The sequence below is a fragment of the Sebastes umbrosus genome, chromosome 2, assembly GCF_015220745.1.
Source record: "Sebastes umbrosus isolate fSebUmb1 chromosome 2, fSebUmb1.pri, whole genome shotgun sequence".
In the NCBI taxonomy this organism is placed as follows: Eukaryota; Metazoa; Chordata; class Actinopteri; order Perciformes; family Sebastidae; genus Sebastes; species Sebastes umbrosus.
In genome coordinates this window covers 33,841,948-33,860,019 of record NC_051270.1, presented here as the reverse complement: position 1 = coordinate 33,860,019, position 18,072 = coordinate 33,841,948, and the positions used below count along the sequence as shown (strand labels likewise).

The following is an 18,072-nucleotide window of genomic DNA, read 5'->3' as shown; positions in this document are numbered from 1 at the left end:
CATTCTCCACAGACATAACAATATGTGAACGTACAGTTAGCTTTAATTATTTGAATGGACTTTGTATGCCACATATTGGATTGGATCAAGATATATTATATGTCATTACTCAGAGAGGCAAAGATCAGAAAAGAATAAAACATCAGCATAATAATCACAACTATAAAGGTTTTATGCAGAGTTTCACTAACGTATCAGTTCTGACAGCCATTGAATAAAAGTTTGTCTTGTACAAAAGGATAAAAGAATACATTTTCATACGCATTAATGTAATCTAATCGAGGAGCTGGCTGCAGTCCTTTTCAACAAAAAGGAGAACGAGATGGATGTGATGAATGAACATGACTGGTTCTACGGCCGGCTGAAAGGCACTCGTCCAAATCTCCCTGCACACGACTTTCTATGTGTGCCATTTTTCAACCAGCTGTCAAAGAGCAGATCTTTCTCTGGACTCTGATGAGACCAGTCTTGAGCTTGGCTGTTTTATTGTGACCATCTGGTAGTAGTTGTTCTATTATTCATAAATTATCCATCACTGTGACAAAGAGGGTTGTAGAAAGTCAGATTTGATTTCTTTACCAATAATATGTAGACCTATTTTATGTGTGTATTATAAGAGCAACGCCATGCCGCATCACAAGGGCTATGCTCAACATAATGTTAAAGAAAGATTAAAAACAGCAATTTCTTTGTGTATGTCGGCATCATTAAGTGCGCTTTTTTTTTTAAATAATGGAAGAAAACATGGTAGAAATGATGTTAGGATTACTGTGTGGTGCCTGTCTGTGTGGAGTTTGCATGTTCTCCTGGTGCCTGTGTGGGTTTCCTCCCACAGTCCAAAGAAATGCTGGTTAGGTGAATTCGTGACTCTAAATTAATCTGTAGGTGTGCGTGTGAAAGTGTTTTTCTTACTATATATATATATGTATATATATATGCGTGTCAGCCCAGTGATGGACCAGTCACCTGTCCAGGGTGAACCCCACCATTCACCCACTGTGTGCTGGGATAGGCTTCAGCCTCCCCGCCACAGGATGAGCAGTTTAGAGATTGGTGAATGGATGGTTTTTAAATTATAAATTTATGACAGGTATGTGCAAAATTGTGTAATGGAAGTGGAGATGGAGAATTAGGACAGATAGAGTCGGCTTTTGCTGCACATCAAGTTTTGTCCACTGTGCACGATTAAGTTTCTGACAGACATACTGTATTTGCTGGCTTGCTTCAGTTCAGTGACTGGTTTGCAAAACTGTGCCTGCAAGTAGCTGCAAAAGTTGTTCCACTTGAAAACAAAAGTGAAAAAAAAAAATCAACATTTGTAATTAGACTGTGACTCTACTGTGATGTGAACTCTTTCATTCTATGCTGGAAGACAGCTACAGGAAAATTCTGGTTAGTCTTTGATTTTCAAATCAAATGTTCACTGGGAGTTTTGAAAGTTGCTAAATTCGAAATTCAGATCAGTATTAATATAGCAGCAAACAACTATTTGCTATGTAGAGATATAGAGGAGTAATGTCTACCTGAGCAGAAAATGAAGTCTCTCTTCCTCTGTGTTTGTTGTAATCCAAGCTTCTCTGTGCTTTGTTTACAAAGCTGGACCAGCTGTGTTTGCCTTTCAGTGTGTGTTTGTCCCACTGGCTAGCTAATAGCCGCCGCTCTGCTCTGCGCTCATAACACCGCCCCAACCCACGTCGTCGTCGCGGAAGCGTAACACCCACCCTCCGGGTTTACAAAATGTTTACCTTATATTTAAGATTTCATCAAACTTGTATTTTTCTTTATACAAAATGAACCAAAACACAGACAATGACACTGACATCTTGGGCAAACTAAAAGGAAATCAGGTGTGAATAGAAACCAAACACTATTACTAAGATTTGTTTACCAAATATTTAGTCAATGCTGAGGACTGATAAACTACAGGGTTGTAACCTTTCAAAAACTCTTCTAAAACACTGCTCTCTAGTTTCTCATCATGTTCTATTTTTCACTCGAAGCGAAACAGCTCTAGTCTTAACAAAGATCCGTGTGTTCACATTAGTGGGAACAGACATCCAGGATAAGACCTCCGGCCTTTCCTTGAAATGTTTGTAAAATCTAGCAAGCTGTGTCACTGTGGGAAATGTTTACTCCTTGGGATCGCAATGGTCACAGATCTGGTGTAGTGTTTCATGATGAGGTCTGACTGCGAGACGCCTTTAAGAGCTTGATTGTGTCCTTGAACAAACCCTTGAGATCTTCTAAACCATCTTGTCCCCAGCACACTAATTCTTCACAGTTTGCCATCTTGTAAAATCAAAGCAGCAGTCAAACCGTTATTGACTGCGCTGATAAATATTCTCACATAATATCTGGAAGGACATGCTTAATTCCTAATTGAATCATCCTCATTAATATCCAGTGACAGTTGGTTTATGCACCAGATGCAACACCTGATTGAGCATCTGAGTCAAACCACATTAATTCATAAAGACCCTGTCGCACAGACACTGTGACAACCACATTGGCTGAGAGGAATGTGGCACAGCACACAGCCAAGAAGAAATGAGGTCACGTTCTCCCATCTGGAGGAGAGGACAGAGGCAGGTTAGTACTAAGAGAGGCAGACCCACTCTCTAAATATTTAATGAGTTTCCGCACAGTTGGCCTTTTCCAGCCCTTGCCTTTGCAAAACAATAGCCATTATATTCCCAGTCTGGTTATCATATATGCATGTAGAGCTCCAAAAACCACATCAAGGAGCATACATCACAAAAAATATGGCTTTATTTTCCCTGCCAACCTGTGACTCAATCCATCCCTACTGTACACTCTAACTGTAATACTGTGATTCAACCATTGTGTAAGGAAAACCTTCATTAATAAATTCACAAATAACATGATCAAACTCATCTCCTATCAATCATGTGGCTACCAGTGCAATATATACATTATTATTTTTACCATTTTACCAGAAGAGCAACGAACAACTATTTAAAAAGATTTTTCTATTGTTCCATTGTTTCTCGCGTTCCCACCCATTTCCTCTCGTACCAAGACTAAAACAGTTTGCCCTTAATTTATTTCTCTGTTGTAGTCATTTAATCCTCACAAGATTCTTGTCAGTGGTAGCTGTAACGGGGATGCGTCAGCAGACCTTGACTAATCTTTTATTACAAACTGATGACTTCTCAGGGGAGCAGAGATAAGGGAAGAGAAGTTGAGAAGTAACTATTATTGTATTGTCTTTCATTCTGAACACAGAATAATAAAGTGTAAAGGGCACGATTCTAGAAAAAAGAATTTGAGGATCTGAAAAAGGACAAACGGAGTTATATCACTATTCAACACCATGAACCAGACAGTGTAGGGAGAAACTGTTACCATTGGCCATTATGTGTGAAGTTAGGTAAAATAAAAAATAGATGGTTGTATGCCTCTGCCAACCAATCAAGTTGCAGTTTACATCCATGTCTGTCCAAAATATCATCACTTCATCATTTCATTCTATCAGACATTTAAGTGAAATTGTCATAATTAGCCTGTAAATTCTTGAGTTATGACCAAAAACATGTTTTGTGAGGTCACAGTGACCTTTGACCTTTTACCACCAACATCTTATCAGTTCATCCTTGAGTCCAAGTGGACATTTGTGCCTAATTTGAAGAAATTGCCTCAAGGCGTTCCTGAGATATCACTTTCACAAGAATGAACTGGACGGACACGGACAGAAGGATGGACAACCCGAAAACATTACGCCTCCGGCCACAGCTGTTGCCGACTCGGAGGCATAATTAGCCCTCTGAGACCCAAAATGAAGACACCAAGACCTTGAGGAACACCGTAGAAAAAGCCATGCTGTGATTTGGTATCAAAAACTTTTGACATTTTGAGATTTCTGCAAGAATTGCATTTTTTAGCGATTAGATGGCGAGCACTTCTGTTCTGGAAACTGCTCAGAAACCCCCTTATTGTCAATCTACCTAGGAAAACCATCCATCCTCTGAATGCTCTAGGTCTCTAGTTTTTGGCTGTAACGTTCATGAGGCTGTGATTATCCTAGAGGTCTCACTGAAATGGCTACTATGGGGACTAACATCATCACACATGAATATAGTTGGGGTCATAGGATCCACAAGAGTCTCAGCTTTACAACGATACCCAAATTATGTAATTCCAAGACTGTTTAGGGACCCCAGTGTGCAGAAATATCCAAACACATCATTTTTGGAATAGATGAAAATAACACATTTATACTGCATTCAAAAAAATTGCATGGTTTTTGCCCGAAACTGCATGTGATTATCATAAAGTGGGCATGTCTGTAAAGGGGAGACTCGTGGGTACCCATAGTACCCATTTTCATTCACATATCTTGAGGTCAGAGGTCAAGAGACCCCTGAGATAAAGGCCATGACAGTTTTTTCCTCGCCCGAAATTTAACCTAAATTTTGAGTGTTATTTAGCCTCCTTCCCAACAAGCTAGCATAGCATAACATGGCTGGTACCACTGGATACCTTAAAGACAGTAAAGTTGGTCGGGATCACCGGTCTCAGGGGGTAGAGCAATGATAAGACAACCACGTAATGAATTGAAGGATATACTGTCACAAGTATTCTGCTTAGATAACAAAGAGGACATTTTTTCAGTGGATCAGAAAAAAACATCAGCTGCTGCATCTGTTTTGTGGGTCTATAACAAGTATTATGTCAACACCTTTCATATTGAAACATTGCAAGCAAGGTCACTGTTCCCCACGCTCTCTATGGACGAGGTCATTCACGCACTCATGTACACAAAGTCCTGGAAATTAAACTAAGTTGTTGACCCAGCTTAACATCAATACGTAACCTGAGTGGAGTAATCACTTGTTGTGGAAATGATGCAATCTTCTGGGCTGATCTTCCAAAACAGTCAAATCATTGTCATGCAGTCACACAAACACACCACGAGGAGTAGCAATCACATCTGTGACCTTACCTGTAGTTCCCAGTGTTTTGTAGAACCGGTACTCTAAATGCAACTGTGGTGCCCTCGACTTCACTGGTTCCTAAACAATGGACACATCCAAACCAGTACTCAGTTAATGGCAAGAACCTCACAAACTGGATTATACTGAGATGTTAAATCAGTAAAGAAAAACAATAAATGTTTTTTCTTGAAGAAATGAAGTGTCAACAATTTTTTCATGACTCATCTTGCACCTACGGGCAAATACAGAAATACTATCCAATGAAATATGATAACAGAACCTGGGATGAACCAGGAAAACAATTGTCAGAGATGTGTTAAGTTTAATAACAGCTTCCCTGCCTGAACACAGCACTGACATTATATCATTTCAGTAACATTTTAGATGAATCACTAAAAATCAAGTACACCAAGTGCTTCATTATGTATCTACAGTATTTAACTGTATTTTATCCATCGCTTTGCAAAGGATTCTTATACTAGCAGAGGTGAGGAATCAAGCAGAGAAAGAAAGTGTGCACTTACCAGTTTAATAGCTACATACTCGTTGGTGTAGAGATTTTTACCTGAAATAAGACAGACAGGAAAGGTGGCTTTTAAAAAGAAAGTACACCAATTGAGGCTTTACAAAAGATTCACCAGGGAACTCTGTGAGTGATTGTCTCTGATACAAATTTTGGAAGATCCACATATAAAAGGTCTGTAATAGAAAATGATCAAATCGTGGTCCTTTTTTCAGCTCTACTGTGAATATGCTAACAGGTACACCCAACCAAAGATAATTCAGTCTAATGAAACAGCCCTAAAAATTGTCATGGAAGTTATAACATTCAGTTTTTATTTAACTGTTTTGAGAGGTTTTGGTTTAACCCTTTAAAAGGTGCTAAATGCGATATTGGGAGCATATCTATTGCTTCCACACAGCTCTCAACATGGTGACATCTGAGCCGGTGCTCTTAGCTAACGGTGCTAACAGTGAAAACAAAGGCAACACTGTTGACAGAGATAACAGTGTTAACCTGGGAGGGACCTGGAGGGTGGGTGGGCGTGAGCGAGCTAGCTAGTGGGGCACGCTCACATGTACAATCATGCACTAAAAGGCACGCACGTGCTGCCCGGCTATGTCAACAAAACACAGAGAAGCTTGGATTACAACACACAGAGGGAGAGTGACTTCATTCTCTGCTCAGGTAGACATTACTCCTCTATATCTTTACATAGACAATAGCTGTTTGCTGTTATAATAATGCTCTGGATATCGCATAGAGAACCTCTAAAAACTAACGAACAGCAGGCAGCCATGGAAGATCAGTGTTTGCATGATCCTGTTTAAATCGATCTAAAATAAAAAACATAATAGCTGGAGCATTGATTCCTTTTGCTGCAGCAAGCTAAGGCTTTTGTCATTCGCGTCATCATATTGTATGCTTGTGATGACGTCAATACTTTACATTATGCACAGAACATAACAAAACTATCAACACCTTTGCAGTCAAAAATAAAAGTTCAAATAATACATAGTTCAAATAATTTTAGTTGTGTTGATAAATATTTTGTTCATGTTTCTACATTCAGAATTGTTTAGGAAAAATATGTTTTGTGTGTTTTTTATTTATTAATAATTATTTTGGATGCTGTAATTTACAGTGCTGTGGAATTGTATTGCATTATACTGAGAGATGTTTTTAGTCTACCGTGCGTCATATAAATGGGGTGGACAAAGTATTAGAAACATCTCAGTATAATACAAAACAATTCAGCAGAACCACAAACTACAGCCTTCATAAGGACCATAAATCTAAATCAACACCTCAAACCAAATTCACTCTGTCAGTTATTCCATTGTGTCTTTAACCATTTAGACTCAACTTACCGAGCTTCAATTCACCAAAGTTTCCACAGCCGATCTTCTTGCCCACACGAAAGTTTGGCCCCACCATGAGAACCCCAGAGGAGCTGGAGGAGCCAGATGGTCGGGACGAGTGTCCGCTGCGGCTTCCCTGGGAAACTTTAGTGGTCCTGGCGGGCCGCTCGCCATATTTATCTCTCTGTTGATCCATGGTGTGAGCAGCACAGGTCAGCGGGAGCCTGGAGTGATGTACAAAAAGGCCTCCTGGGCCGGGCCCACCACAGCCACAGCCCTGGTCACTGGCAGTGCCTGGATGGCACAGTCACTCTCATGAGACAAAACCTGGCACAGCTCCTCCCCGTCCTCACCCTATCACCTCTAACAGATGTTGAACAGGCTGATCTCTGGCCTCAACATTTGTCATAGGAAAGAGAAGGTGGAAAACCTGAAACAAACACAACACACGACAAAGAAAAAAGACATTAACTTTCAACAGAGAGCATCACATGGAGCATTGTAGTGTTGTTCTAAGGAGTAGTCTCCCATGTTTATCTGATGAAACTCTACAAACAAGTTGGGTTTAAGAACACAACTACAAGATGTAGGCTGATCTTTTTTCAGTCAGCCTCTTCTTTAGCAAAACTCTTAAACTTTACAAATATCTTACAATCTTACATGCGTAAAATCACTAACCACAAAATGATGACACTCAAAATAACATTTAAATTACAATTCCAAACACTGGCACATTGAAAACACTGGCTTTGCAAATGTCAATTTAAAGTGGTTCTACATTGAGGACATTTTAGCTCTTCCCATCTTTAAAAACATGACTCCCTGAAACACAACACAATGAAGAAAAATAAACCAGAAAGGAGAATAGAATTGGGCTTAAAATATTCAATGCCTCTGCACGGCTCTCAACATGATGACAGCTGAGCTGGCGGCTTGTAGCTAACGGTGCTAGCAGTGAAAACAACGGCAACAGTGCTGACAGAGCAGTATTAACCTGGGGGGAACCGGAGGGTGAGCGCTACGCTTCCGCAAAGACGACATTGGTTGTGGCGGCGTTATCAGCTGTAACTGCCATATGAGAGTACTGCAAAGCAACGGCCATGAGCTAGCAAGCGGGGCACACACACATGCACTAAAAGCATGCGTGGCCGACCCGGCGATGTCAACAAAGCACAGAGAAGCTCGGATTACAACACACACAGAGGGAGAGTGACTTCATTCTCTGCTCAGGTAGACATTACTCATCTATATCTTTACATAGCAAATAGTTGTTTGATGCTATATTAATGCTCTGAATATCATATAGAGCACCTTTAACTTTCACGACTGTTAATATTATATGAAAAAAGAATCTAAAAAAAAAACCCATTTCAGCAAAGTTCAGTCGAGGGGCAAATCATGTACAGATGGTGAGACATGGTGGGGCGGCTACATTGGCTAGACGTTTCATTTTAAGAATTGAGGCTCCATTTGCTCATCTTAACTCTTACAAAAGGTTTCCAGTGTCAAAATAAATAATCAGGACCACATATGCAGTCACCAGTAATCACTACATTTTTCCAATGACATTTTAACACTTAAATAATGTTTTAAAAATGTAATTTCACCATAAGATTGCAAGTTAAACTCATATTTGAAGGTCACGAGTCATGTTGACGCTCACTGTTTACAAGCAGACGGTGCTAAATGAGGACAGGAACGGCTTACTGTAACAGCGCTGCTGAGCTAAAGAGATAGTCATCAAGCCACCGTGGTCACAGAAAACACCAGTAAACTGTTTGAGCATCAACACAAACCTTAAGTCATAGTCTGTGATCATGAAGAATCTCCACCACCACCCACAGCTATAGCCTGGCAGACAATGTCAGCGGGGAATATTATGTAAACAATTATATAAAGCTACGTCTGCTCGCAAGGACACCGTAGCTTAACTTGATGGACATTGGTCGGATTTTATCAGGTGCTCGGCAAAATTATTTTGGGTTCAGCCCTGTCCCCTTCTATCACGGGCAAGAATTAAATGATATGACTATAAAACATAAAGGCAGTTTGGTGTGTGATATGATATCACTAAGAAATAAGACACGTGATGTTTATCAACTCCAGGCCTCTTTGGGGATTTCCTATTCTGTTACTCATCTTCAGCAAGTTAGCGTCCTGAAGCAAGCTGCAGACAAAATGTTGAGTGTAAATCAGGCAGATTACCACTAATTATTCACCCCAAAAAATGCCCTTATAAAGTACTGTTTTCCTATGAACTTTTTCTGCTTTCAATAAAAAACACAACAACCACTAATGTTTTCATGACAATGCTGTAATTCCTGAGCATGGAAAGGCTGCTGCTGCTGAGAAGTATTTGTGTGTGGGCTTCCGGATGACTCATGCTCAGTATTGCCTGCACAGATCTCAGCATCAAAGACAGCTAGTTTGCTCTCAAGGGCAACTGTGCACTGTTGCTATTACATAAAAGCAGGAACAGGACAACACGGCTATAAAACAGGTTTGCAGCAACGACAAACGGTGAGCTGTAACAGTTTCCATTGTGCAAATAATCATTTGTAGGCCACAGTGTCCACCGGTGTTTAGATTAGCTCGGCTAGGCTAGGTGTTTCTGCTGACTGAGTGAACACCATCTTCACACACAAACTCAGTGGTGGATGCAGGATCATAAACACAGACTGCAACACCACTTCACAGTAAATTACAGAATTATACCTGACCTTGTAATACTGCTAAACACAGCTCTGAACTCTCCGTTGATTCAAAGATGTTACTACAATAATAAGGCTACACTGAAGATTCAATAATGCGTAATTATATTTGAGAGTGGGCATTTGTTTTAAGGAAGAGACTAGAGGTGGTCAGCAGACACTGAGGTGTCACATAGTTTGTCATTTGTTATTTCCACTCATGTGCTTTTGGGTGTAAATTAAGGCTGATCAAATGTTTCCAAACTTTGTTAATTTCCATAACAATGATGCTAGAATCTACTGTATATTAAACACTTCTTTTGTTTTTGAGACATGAGTGTATTGTAGAGCTGCAAAAATGAATCGATTAGTTGTCAGCTATTAAATTAATCGCCAACTATTTTGATAATTGATTAATTGGTTTGAGTAATTTTTTAAGAAAAAAAGAAGTCAAAATTCTCTGATTCCAGCTTCTTAAATGTGAAGATGTTCTGGTTGCTTTAGTCCTCTATGACAGTAAACTGAATATCTTTGAGTTGTGGACTAAACAAGACATTTGAGGATGTCATCTTGGGCTTTGGGAAACACTAAATCTAAATTTTTCAAAATTTTCTGACAAACAACTAATTGATTTATCGAGTAAATAATCAACAGATTAATCAACAATAAAAATAATCGTTAGGTACAGCCCAAGTGTATTGTTAAAGCTGATAATACGACACACAAGGCTAACTCCAGGCCAGTTTTAAGTCATTCCAGTTTTAGTCCAGTTCATTTGGAGTAAATTATATGCTTTACTTTAAAGGTGTTTCCATGTTAAATTCAGAGTATATCACATTATAACAATATCACAAAGCTGAATGTACAGTTTCTTTGCCTGTCTTGTGCATTTGTCATTTGTATTACTAGTAAGATTACCACAGCCCCACATTGTATTTCAAACATGTTCAGACATGCCTAACCTGAGGATTAGGATGGGAAAATTAACATTAAAGTGGAACAAGAACTTAATTCATACCAGGGCTGCAAAACTACACTACACTTCACTTTAATTACAAAGGCGCATAACACTATATGTTGTAATGAGCCCCTTGGTATTATTTATCCACTTGCGTATTATTCCCTCTGGTTATTGATACATACATTCAAGGTGTTGTTATGTGCTCACTGATAAATATGTAAGGGATAATGTACAGCGAGCCAGTCATTGTTGTGAAATAAACCCAGACAGGGCGATGCGGCACCCCGACGAGAAGCGTCTGTTATACGGTCTGTTATACATAGTAACGGTCTGCTGTAAAGAAATAACAGACCGCAGAACGCCGTGACTAATCAATCAGAATCGAGTATTCCTCAAAGCCGTGTAATAAATGTTAATATTAGGGGTGAGGTAGAAAAAAATCGATACAGCATAATATCGTGATATTTTGCGTGTCAATATTGTATCGATTTTTTATTATATAAACTATTAACCTCTTAACAATCCGCCCACTATTCTGTCTTTCAGAGGTTGTAGCGGGCTCAGTTTTAAAGCTAGAGTGAACTAGCTGGTATCTACTGGTATCATATGAAACTGGAAAACCTAAGGAATCGACCGGTACCAACCATGTCATGTTAGCTTGTCAGGGAGAATGCTAAATAATGCTCCAAATTTGCAGTACATTTTGGCGAGGAAAAACTGGCATGGCCATTTTAAAAAGGGTCCCCTTGACCTCTGACATCAAGATATATGAATGAAAACTGAGATGAACAGAGTGAAAACTGTATCTTATTAGATAAAACAGATGTTGACAAACTGCATAATTTGCAGTTGAAAAAGGTAATAAATCGCAATATATCTTATCGCAATACTCAGCATAACGCAAAATGTGTAAAATCACAATAACATCGTATCGTGAATTAAGTAACGTGGTAATATTGTATTGGGCCTCTGGTGAATCCCACCCCTTGTCAATATATTGAAAAAAGCTCATCTAAACCAAGTCATAAAGAAGGTCTTGCCAAACCAATTCCATCTCACAATTTATAAAAGGAGAATGACAACAAAATCGTGTTTCATTTAGCTTATGGGGGGTGGACAAAGTAACATCTACAGTTGCAAAATGTAATGCAATCCACTATAACAGCTCCACAATGACTATTGCCTTTGTAAATGTTCAATTTCAGCTGAAACTGTGCTACTCTACATTATTTTTAAGACATATTAAAGGGGTCTTATTAAGCTTTTGTGCTTTTTCCCATTCCTATAGTGTGTTATATAGATTTTTGTGCATGTGAAAGGTCTGCAAAGTTACAAAGCCCAAAGTTTACGCCAAAGGGAGTTACTCTCCCCCACAGAAACACTGCTCTTGAACTGCTCTTGTTCGGTTGATCACTCATAACAGTGGGCCAGCTGACTGGTATGAGAAAAATTAAGTGTTTTTTGAACATTAAAAGGCGTAAACATGTTCTAGTAAAAATCCAAAATACAAGTATGCACCTGAAAATAAGCATAATAGGTCCTCTTTAAGTGGTGGTGTTGTTGTTGTGGTGGATTGCATTATTTTAGAGGGTGTCCCTTTAGTTTTGTTCAACTCATGCGTGTATAACTGTTAAGGAGCAAGTCTGTGTTAATTCCTATCAGTCGACCGCTTAATTAATAAAGTGAAGAACAAGCAATCCAGCGGACTGTTAAACGCTCTGTGGTCTCAACAAATGGCTCCTTCAGTTTTGATGTAACGTGGGGAATCCCCAGCCTTTATCCCTGTGGAGGCGCCACGTCTCCTGATAAATGAGGAGACGTTTGAGGACACTTTTTGGCATCCTATAAAAGTCATTTTGTTTCTCAGAAGGAGAAGACGTGAAATTATTTTATCAATTCAAATCCCATTACAGAGTTAACTTATTAACCCTTTTCTTTCCAATTTGTTCAACAATTCTTTTTTGAAAGCATGCATTGAGAACAAGTATATGTTGTTTTTGTCAGGCTTGCTTCAAATTTGTTCTGGAAATATAGGAATTTGCCTTCGTCCAGTTTGGTAAAATGTGTGCATAATATACATTCAAAAAAATCTTTTCTTTTTAATATGTTTAAGATATAATGAAAAATCCTGGAGTAAGCAATGTGCAGGCACTTATAAAGGAATGTATATGGTGAGAGCTGCATGACAACCAGGAATTAGACAATTCAGAAACAGTCTCTCGTAGTGTTCGGTTGTTGCTCTGTATTTTGAATGTCACAGTAGAGTTTCAAAGTGGAGACTTTAGTGCTGGACTAGAGCAGATAAGTGGTAAATTTGACTGCCTGTTTGAAGGTGGTATACATTTATGATATTGGATATAGTGCTCATTTGCATAAAGGCATTTAATTTGACTCTGGCTTGGCCTTCATGGGTGCTCAAGGAGTACTAACGTCATTATGTGCATTGATGAGTGAACCCATTTAACATTAAATGCAAGAAATACACAATTGGTTTATATTAGGGCTGTCAATCGATTCAAATATTTAATCGTATAATTGTCTATAGTTAATCGCGATTAATCGCAAATGAATCACACATTTTTTATTTGTTCAAAATGTACTTTAAAGGGACATTTCTCAACTATTTAATACACTTCTTGGGCAGATATGCTGCTTTATGCAAATGTATATATATATATTTATTATTGGAAATTAATTAACAACACAAAACAATGACAAATATTGTCCAGAAACCCTCACAGGTACTGCATTTAGCATAAAAAATATGCTCAAATCATAACATGGCAAACTCAAGACCAACAGGCAACAACAGCTGTCAGTGTGTCAGTGTGCTGACTTGACTATGACTTGCCCCAAACTGCATGTGATTATCATAAAGTGGACATCGAGACTCGTGAATGGGAATTTTTATTCACATATCTTGAGGTCAGGGGTCAAGGGAACCCTTTGAAAATGGCCATGCCATCGGTTGGTACCAATGGGTTCCTGACGTTTTCTAGTTTCATATTATACCAGTATCTTCACTCTAGCTTTAAAACTGAGCCCGCTACAATCTAAATATTGCAAGTTGCATTAATACGTTAAAGAAATTAGTGGCATTAAAACAAATTTGCGTTAACTTGTTATTATCGCGTTAACTTTGACAGCACTAGTTTATATGCTTATAAGTTACATATTAGATTCTCGCTCAATTTGCTTCCTGAAAAATTGTACTCATAATTTAATTGATGAGCTAAACCTCAAAATGTACAAGTGAGCACAAACAAAAAATCCATGCAATAATACCACTGCATGTTTTAAACAATTAGACCCATTTATCATTCTGTTTAAGTAAAACTGCCCGTCTCTACCCTATGTACTCATTCTGCATGAACAAGAAATGTGTCATATTACTGGAGATGCTCTCAAAATTGAGTTGTTGAGTTGTACAATCAATAAGTTCTGCTGATCTCACATCTGTGTCACATCACCACTATTCTTTCAGCTGAAAACATGCATCACACTATTTCATTTAATAGTTTAGCTGGGAATGATGACGCAGGAATTTGGTGTTCATGGAAATACTGTATATGAAGACGGTATTATGACAGTATTGTTTTCTCAATGCTGTAACCTACAATATCCCAGTGAAATGTTGAGAACGTATCAAAACATACACAAACACAACTGTGTACTGTCTAATCACTGGCACAAAGCCAAGGCAGCAAGGCTGACTGACAAAAAGTGGCAAAAGGGTTTCTCTGATGATGTCGGTAATCAAAAACACAACATTTCAAGAGCTCAAGAAAGCTGATGTAATTGGTTAATAGCTAGTTTTTAAATCCAGCACTATTCACTGGTATATTTCCTTCAGTAACACACTTGAAAAATGTACTTAAGACTCCAAAAAGCTTGATTACAGTCCACAAGTTTGCTTGTCAAAATATATTGAGAAACTGAGATGCAGATTCTAGCTGATTAGCATCTATTAAAAATGACTAATCTGTTGACATCTTTTCACTTTTACAGAAACATAAAGGCTCTGAGTGGAGTGATTAACCTTCAGTGGAAAGATCAGCCTGAGAGGGGGGTCTGCCAATAGTGCAGACTCCTACTGTGGCGGTGCCAGCTAACAGCTGCCTCTCTCTCCTTAAAGCCAGCTCTTATCAACTACAACTGGTGGGAATTTAGATTATACACAGTTTTCCTTCTCCATCAATTCATCGGGAACAATGCATGTGTATATACATGGCTGTTGTGTGCACCCACATCCATGACAATGATCTCTTATATTATCTCATAGCTTATAGCTTACTTGGACTTTACTGAGGTGATCTACATTGTGTAGTAACTAACTGCACATATTAGGGGTGGAAGAAAATATCGAAAATGTTGAATATCGCGATATGTTTTGTGATACTGTATCGAATCTCAAAATCACTATAGATTTTTAATTAATAGTTTACATGCAAAAATTAACTCAATCAATACTTTATTTAATTTGCAAAGATATCCGCCCTCTCAAAGTAGTGTTATGATGTTCATTTTAGAGACTGTCATAAATGCAAATGCAGATCCCACTGTTCTGATCACATAGAAAAGTAACCTTTTTTTACTCCGATTGTACTTGGTGCCTTCAAATGGGGTCGTGTTTACCGTGTTCACGAGAAGAGTCCCTGAACGTCCACCTCTTGTGGTATTCACGACCTCGTAAATGGAAAGTTTCAAAGTTTTACGAGTTGTGACGTGTTTGTTGACGTTGTCAGAAATGGCGGAGGCCATGGAAGTTAATTTTTCGCTACATAATAAGTGAATATACTGTAATTTTCATCTTATATTGTTTTTCTTCGTAATTTTATAATATATCTGAGGAAAATGTTGACATACCCAACAGCTTAATTTTTTCCCTCTGTCATTATACCTTTGCATTTACTGCATTATGTTACCCACTTGCTAGCTTGCTAAATTGTTAGCCTCTGTGGCTTCTAGACGCCGACAGTAACGTTCATATTGCTGTTGCTTAGCAGCGGTGTTCTCACGACTTAACCACTTGAACGCAGAGCATATCGTGTACACGATTTTCATGTTGTAAACACAAGCTCACGAGTTTCATTTGAAGGCACCATATGCATATGGTGGTGTGTTCTTTATACCATCACAGTTTTCCTAAAATTAGATTTTTTTTTTTTTTAAATCACGATATATCGTCTTGCTTACTGTATCGCAATATATCGCAAAATATTGAATCGTAACCCCTGTATCGCATCGCCAGATTTTTGTCAATACACACCCCTAGCACATACGGTGAAGGACGAGACATTGACCACATTTGTCAAGCAAATAATTACCTGCAAAATATACATGAATGAAATGCAAATGTATTAAAGTTTTTCTTAAATGTGGATTTTCCTCAGTTGAGGCCTGTAGACACTGAGGTTGTTCAGACATTTAGAGGAGTTCTACTTCATCATGACTTTCTGAATACATGCAACACAGAAACTATTTTACACCAGCCTTTCCTTCAGTGGGACTCTTTTAAAAGGATGCATGCCAACAATAATTTATTATCAATCCACATAGCCCTAGTTTGGGAAAATGCCCAGCTAGTAATATTTCAATAAAATGACTTCAGAAGTGGTTTGCACTGCTCTCTTACAACACTGTGTTATTTAGTGGAAAATGACCCTAACCAATTATTTTACTAGATGGAGAGTAACTGAATACACTATTGGTTCAGTAATAAGCCATATATGCAGTTGTACCATATCTATGCCTATTTGAAAGAAAATGTGCACATTGGGAGGTACAACTTAACTTGACATCTGCACCGGACAAAATCAAAATAACTTAATAACAATAAAGCCAAAGCAGCAAGGCTGACTGACAAAAGTGGCAAAAGGGTTTCTCTGATGATGCCGGTAATCCAAAACAAAACATTTCAAAAGCTCAAGAAAGTTGATGTAATTGGTTAATAGCTAGTTTTTAAATCCAGCACTATTCACTGGTATATTTCCTTCAGTAACACACTTGAAAAATGTATTTAAGACTCCAAAAAACTTGATTACAGTGTAACCAGTAACCAATTATTTTACTAGATGGAGAGTGACTGAATACACTATTGGTTCAGTAATAAGCCATCTATGCAGCTGTACCATATCTATACCTATTTGAAAGAAAATGTGGACATTGGGAGGTACAATTTAACTTGACATCTGCACAAATCAAAATAACTTGCACCAGTTTGCTTCAACACAACTCAGGCTGAGGAGGGGCCTTGGTTAATTAATGTAATACTCGGTGGCATCCTGTCTTTGCATCCGTTGTTACCTTGCACTGAGAAGATGAACACTTTGTGTGTGAGGAAGTGTTTAGTACAGGCAGCTGAGGGCTAATATATAAAGATGATCGATCCTTTGTAATATAGGAGGGCCCTCCGGGTTGGATCAAAACAAGGAAGCGAGTTGTACGCCACCGTTTCCACGGACAAAGCCTAACATTAGTGATGGTCACATCGATTAACTAGCCAAGTTAGCTCTGCAGCCTGCCAACAGAGAACCTGACTAACCAGCCACACAGCTAACGTTAGCCAAACATCACCTAGCAACAGTGGTTGCTCTGGTTTAAAATATATCCTCCGAATAATCCCTACACAGATGTTTTCTTATTAACTATCATATCAGGTTAGTTAATACAGCTCGTAGCTTGGTGTTACCGCCTCAGCTAACAGCTCCTGGTGGCTAGCTGACAGCTGGACGGAGCAGCGCAACAAGGAAATTAGCTCCGTTAGCAACAGAAGATATGAGCTAACAACCAAACAGCTTCCTACCAAATGTTCAGCGCTCGCTAACACAACACACTCACCTCCGCGCTGCTGGAGCCACACGGTCCGGACGCGGCTGCTGTTGTGTTTGTCACGCCCTTAATGTGCCCGGCTGTCTGTCCGGAGCTCTAACGTGCAGGTAGTAGAGGTGTTACTTGTTGTGACTGATCTGGTGCTTCTCGCTAACAGTAACAGGAACACGGAGCGTCGTTAGTTAGCGGCTCGCTCCATTCTTCTGCTGCTGCTCGTGAAAGGTTCGAGCGCACCGGATGTAGAAGAACGGCACCGCCCGCTCCACGACGCACACGTCCGGGTCAGGAACCAGGACTGATACAGCAGCAGGTCCACTTCATTATTATTATTAGACCAGTACACTGATGTTATATTTAATAATAAACCGGGCTGTTCACAAGTTCACACCTGATTCAAGCAAAAGAGTGTTTCACTTCAAAGTTTTATGCTCCTCTTTGTTGTTTTTTGTTCTTATCAATTCAATTTCAATCCAATTTGCTTTATTGATCATGACTGTCAGGTGAACAATATTGCCAAAGCGTCAATTCAATAATAAATAAACAAATTTAAAAAAGGCCTACATGTATACAATTCATTAAGCAAATTACAATATATAGATATTTTTAAAAGAACATGCATGTAAATGGAAGAAAACAATAAAGAAGTAATTAATGTTTGTTGTGTCAATAAAACAAACAAACAAATAAAAAACAATTAATAACAATATATTGCAATATCAAAGGATAAATGTAACAAACATATCTATGTCTACTGATTGAGTAATTACTTTTT

At 38.7% G+C, this 18,072-nt stretch overlaps 1 protein-coding gene across 4 annotated transcripts in view; it reads right to left on the bottom strand.

Moving 5' to 3' along the window:
• csnk1g1 (casein kinase 1, gamma 1) overlaps positions 1-17,605 on the bottom strand; it is a 44,285-nt gene extending 26,680 nt beyond the window's left edge. The window contains exons 1-4 of one of the 4 annotated variants that reach the window (XM_037759482.1): positions 17,310-17,605; positions 6,828-7,248; positions 5,480-5,520; positions 4,964-5,033 (exon numbers count right to left, since the gene is read on the bottom strand). In XM_037759482.1, coding sequence (XP_037615410.1) covers positions 4,964-5,033; positions 5,480-5,520; positions 6,828-7,014 — 298 coding nt within the window. In that variant the 5' untranslated portion in view covers positions 7,015-7,248; positions 17,310-17,605. The remainder of the gene's footprint in view (positions 1-4,963; positions 5,034-5,479; positions 5,521-6,827; positions 7,249-17,309) is intronic. The other 3 variants (XM_037759487.1, XM_037759496.1, XM_037759503.1) reach the window with 3 other exon arrangements.
• Positions 17,606-18,072: the final 467 nt, after the last annotated feature.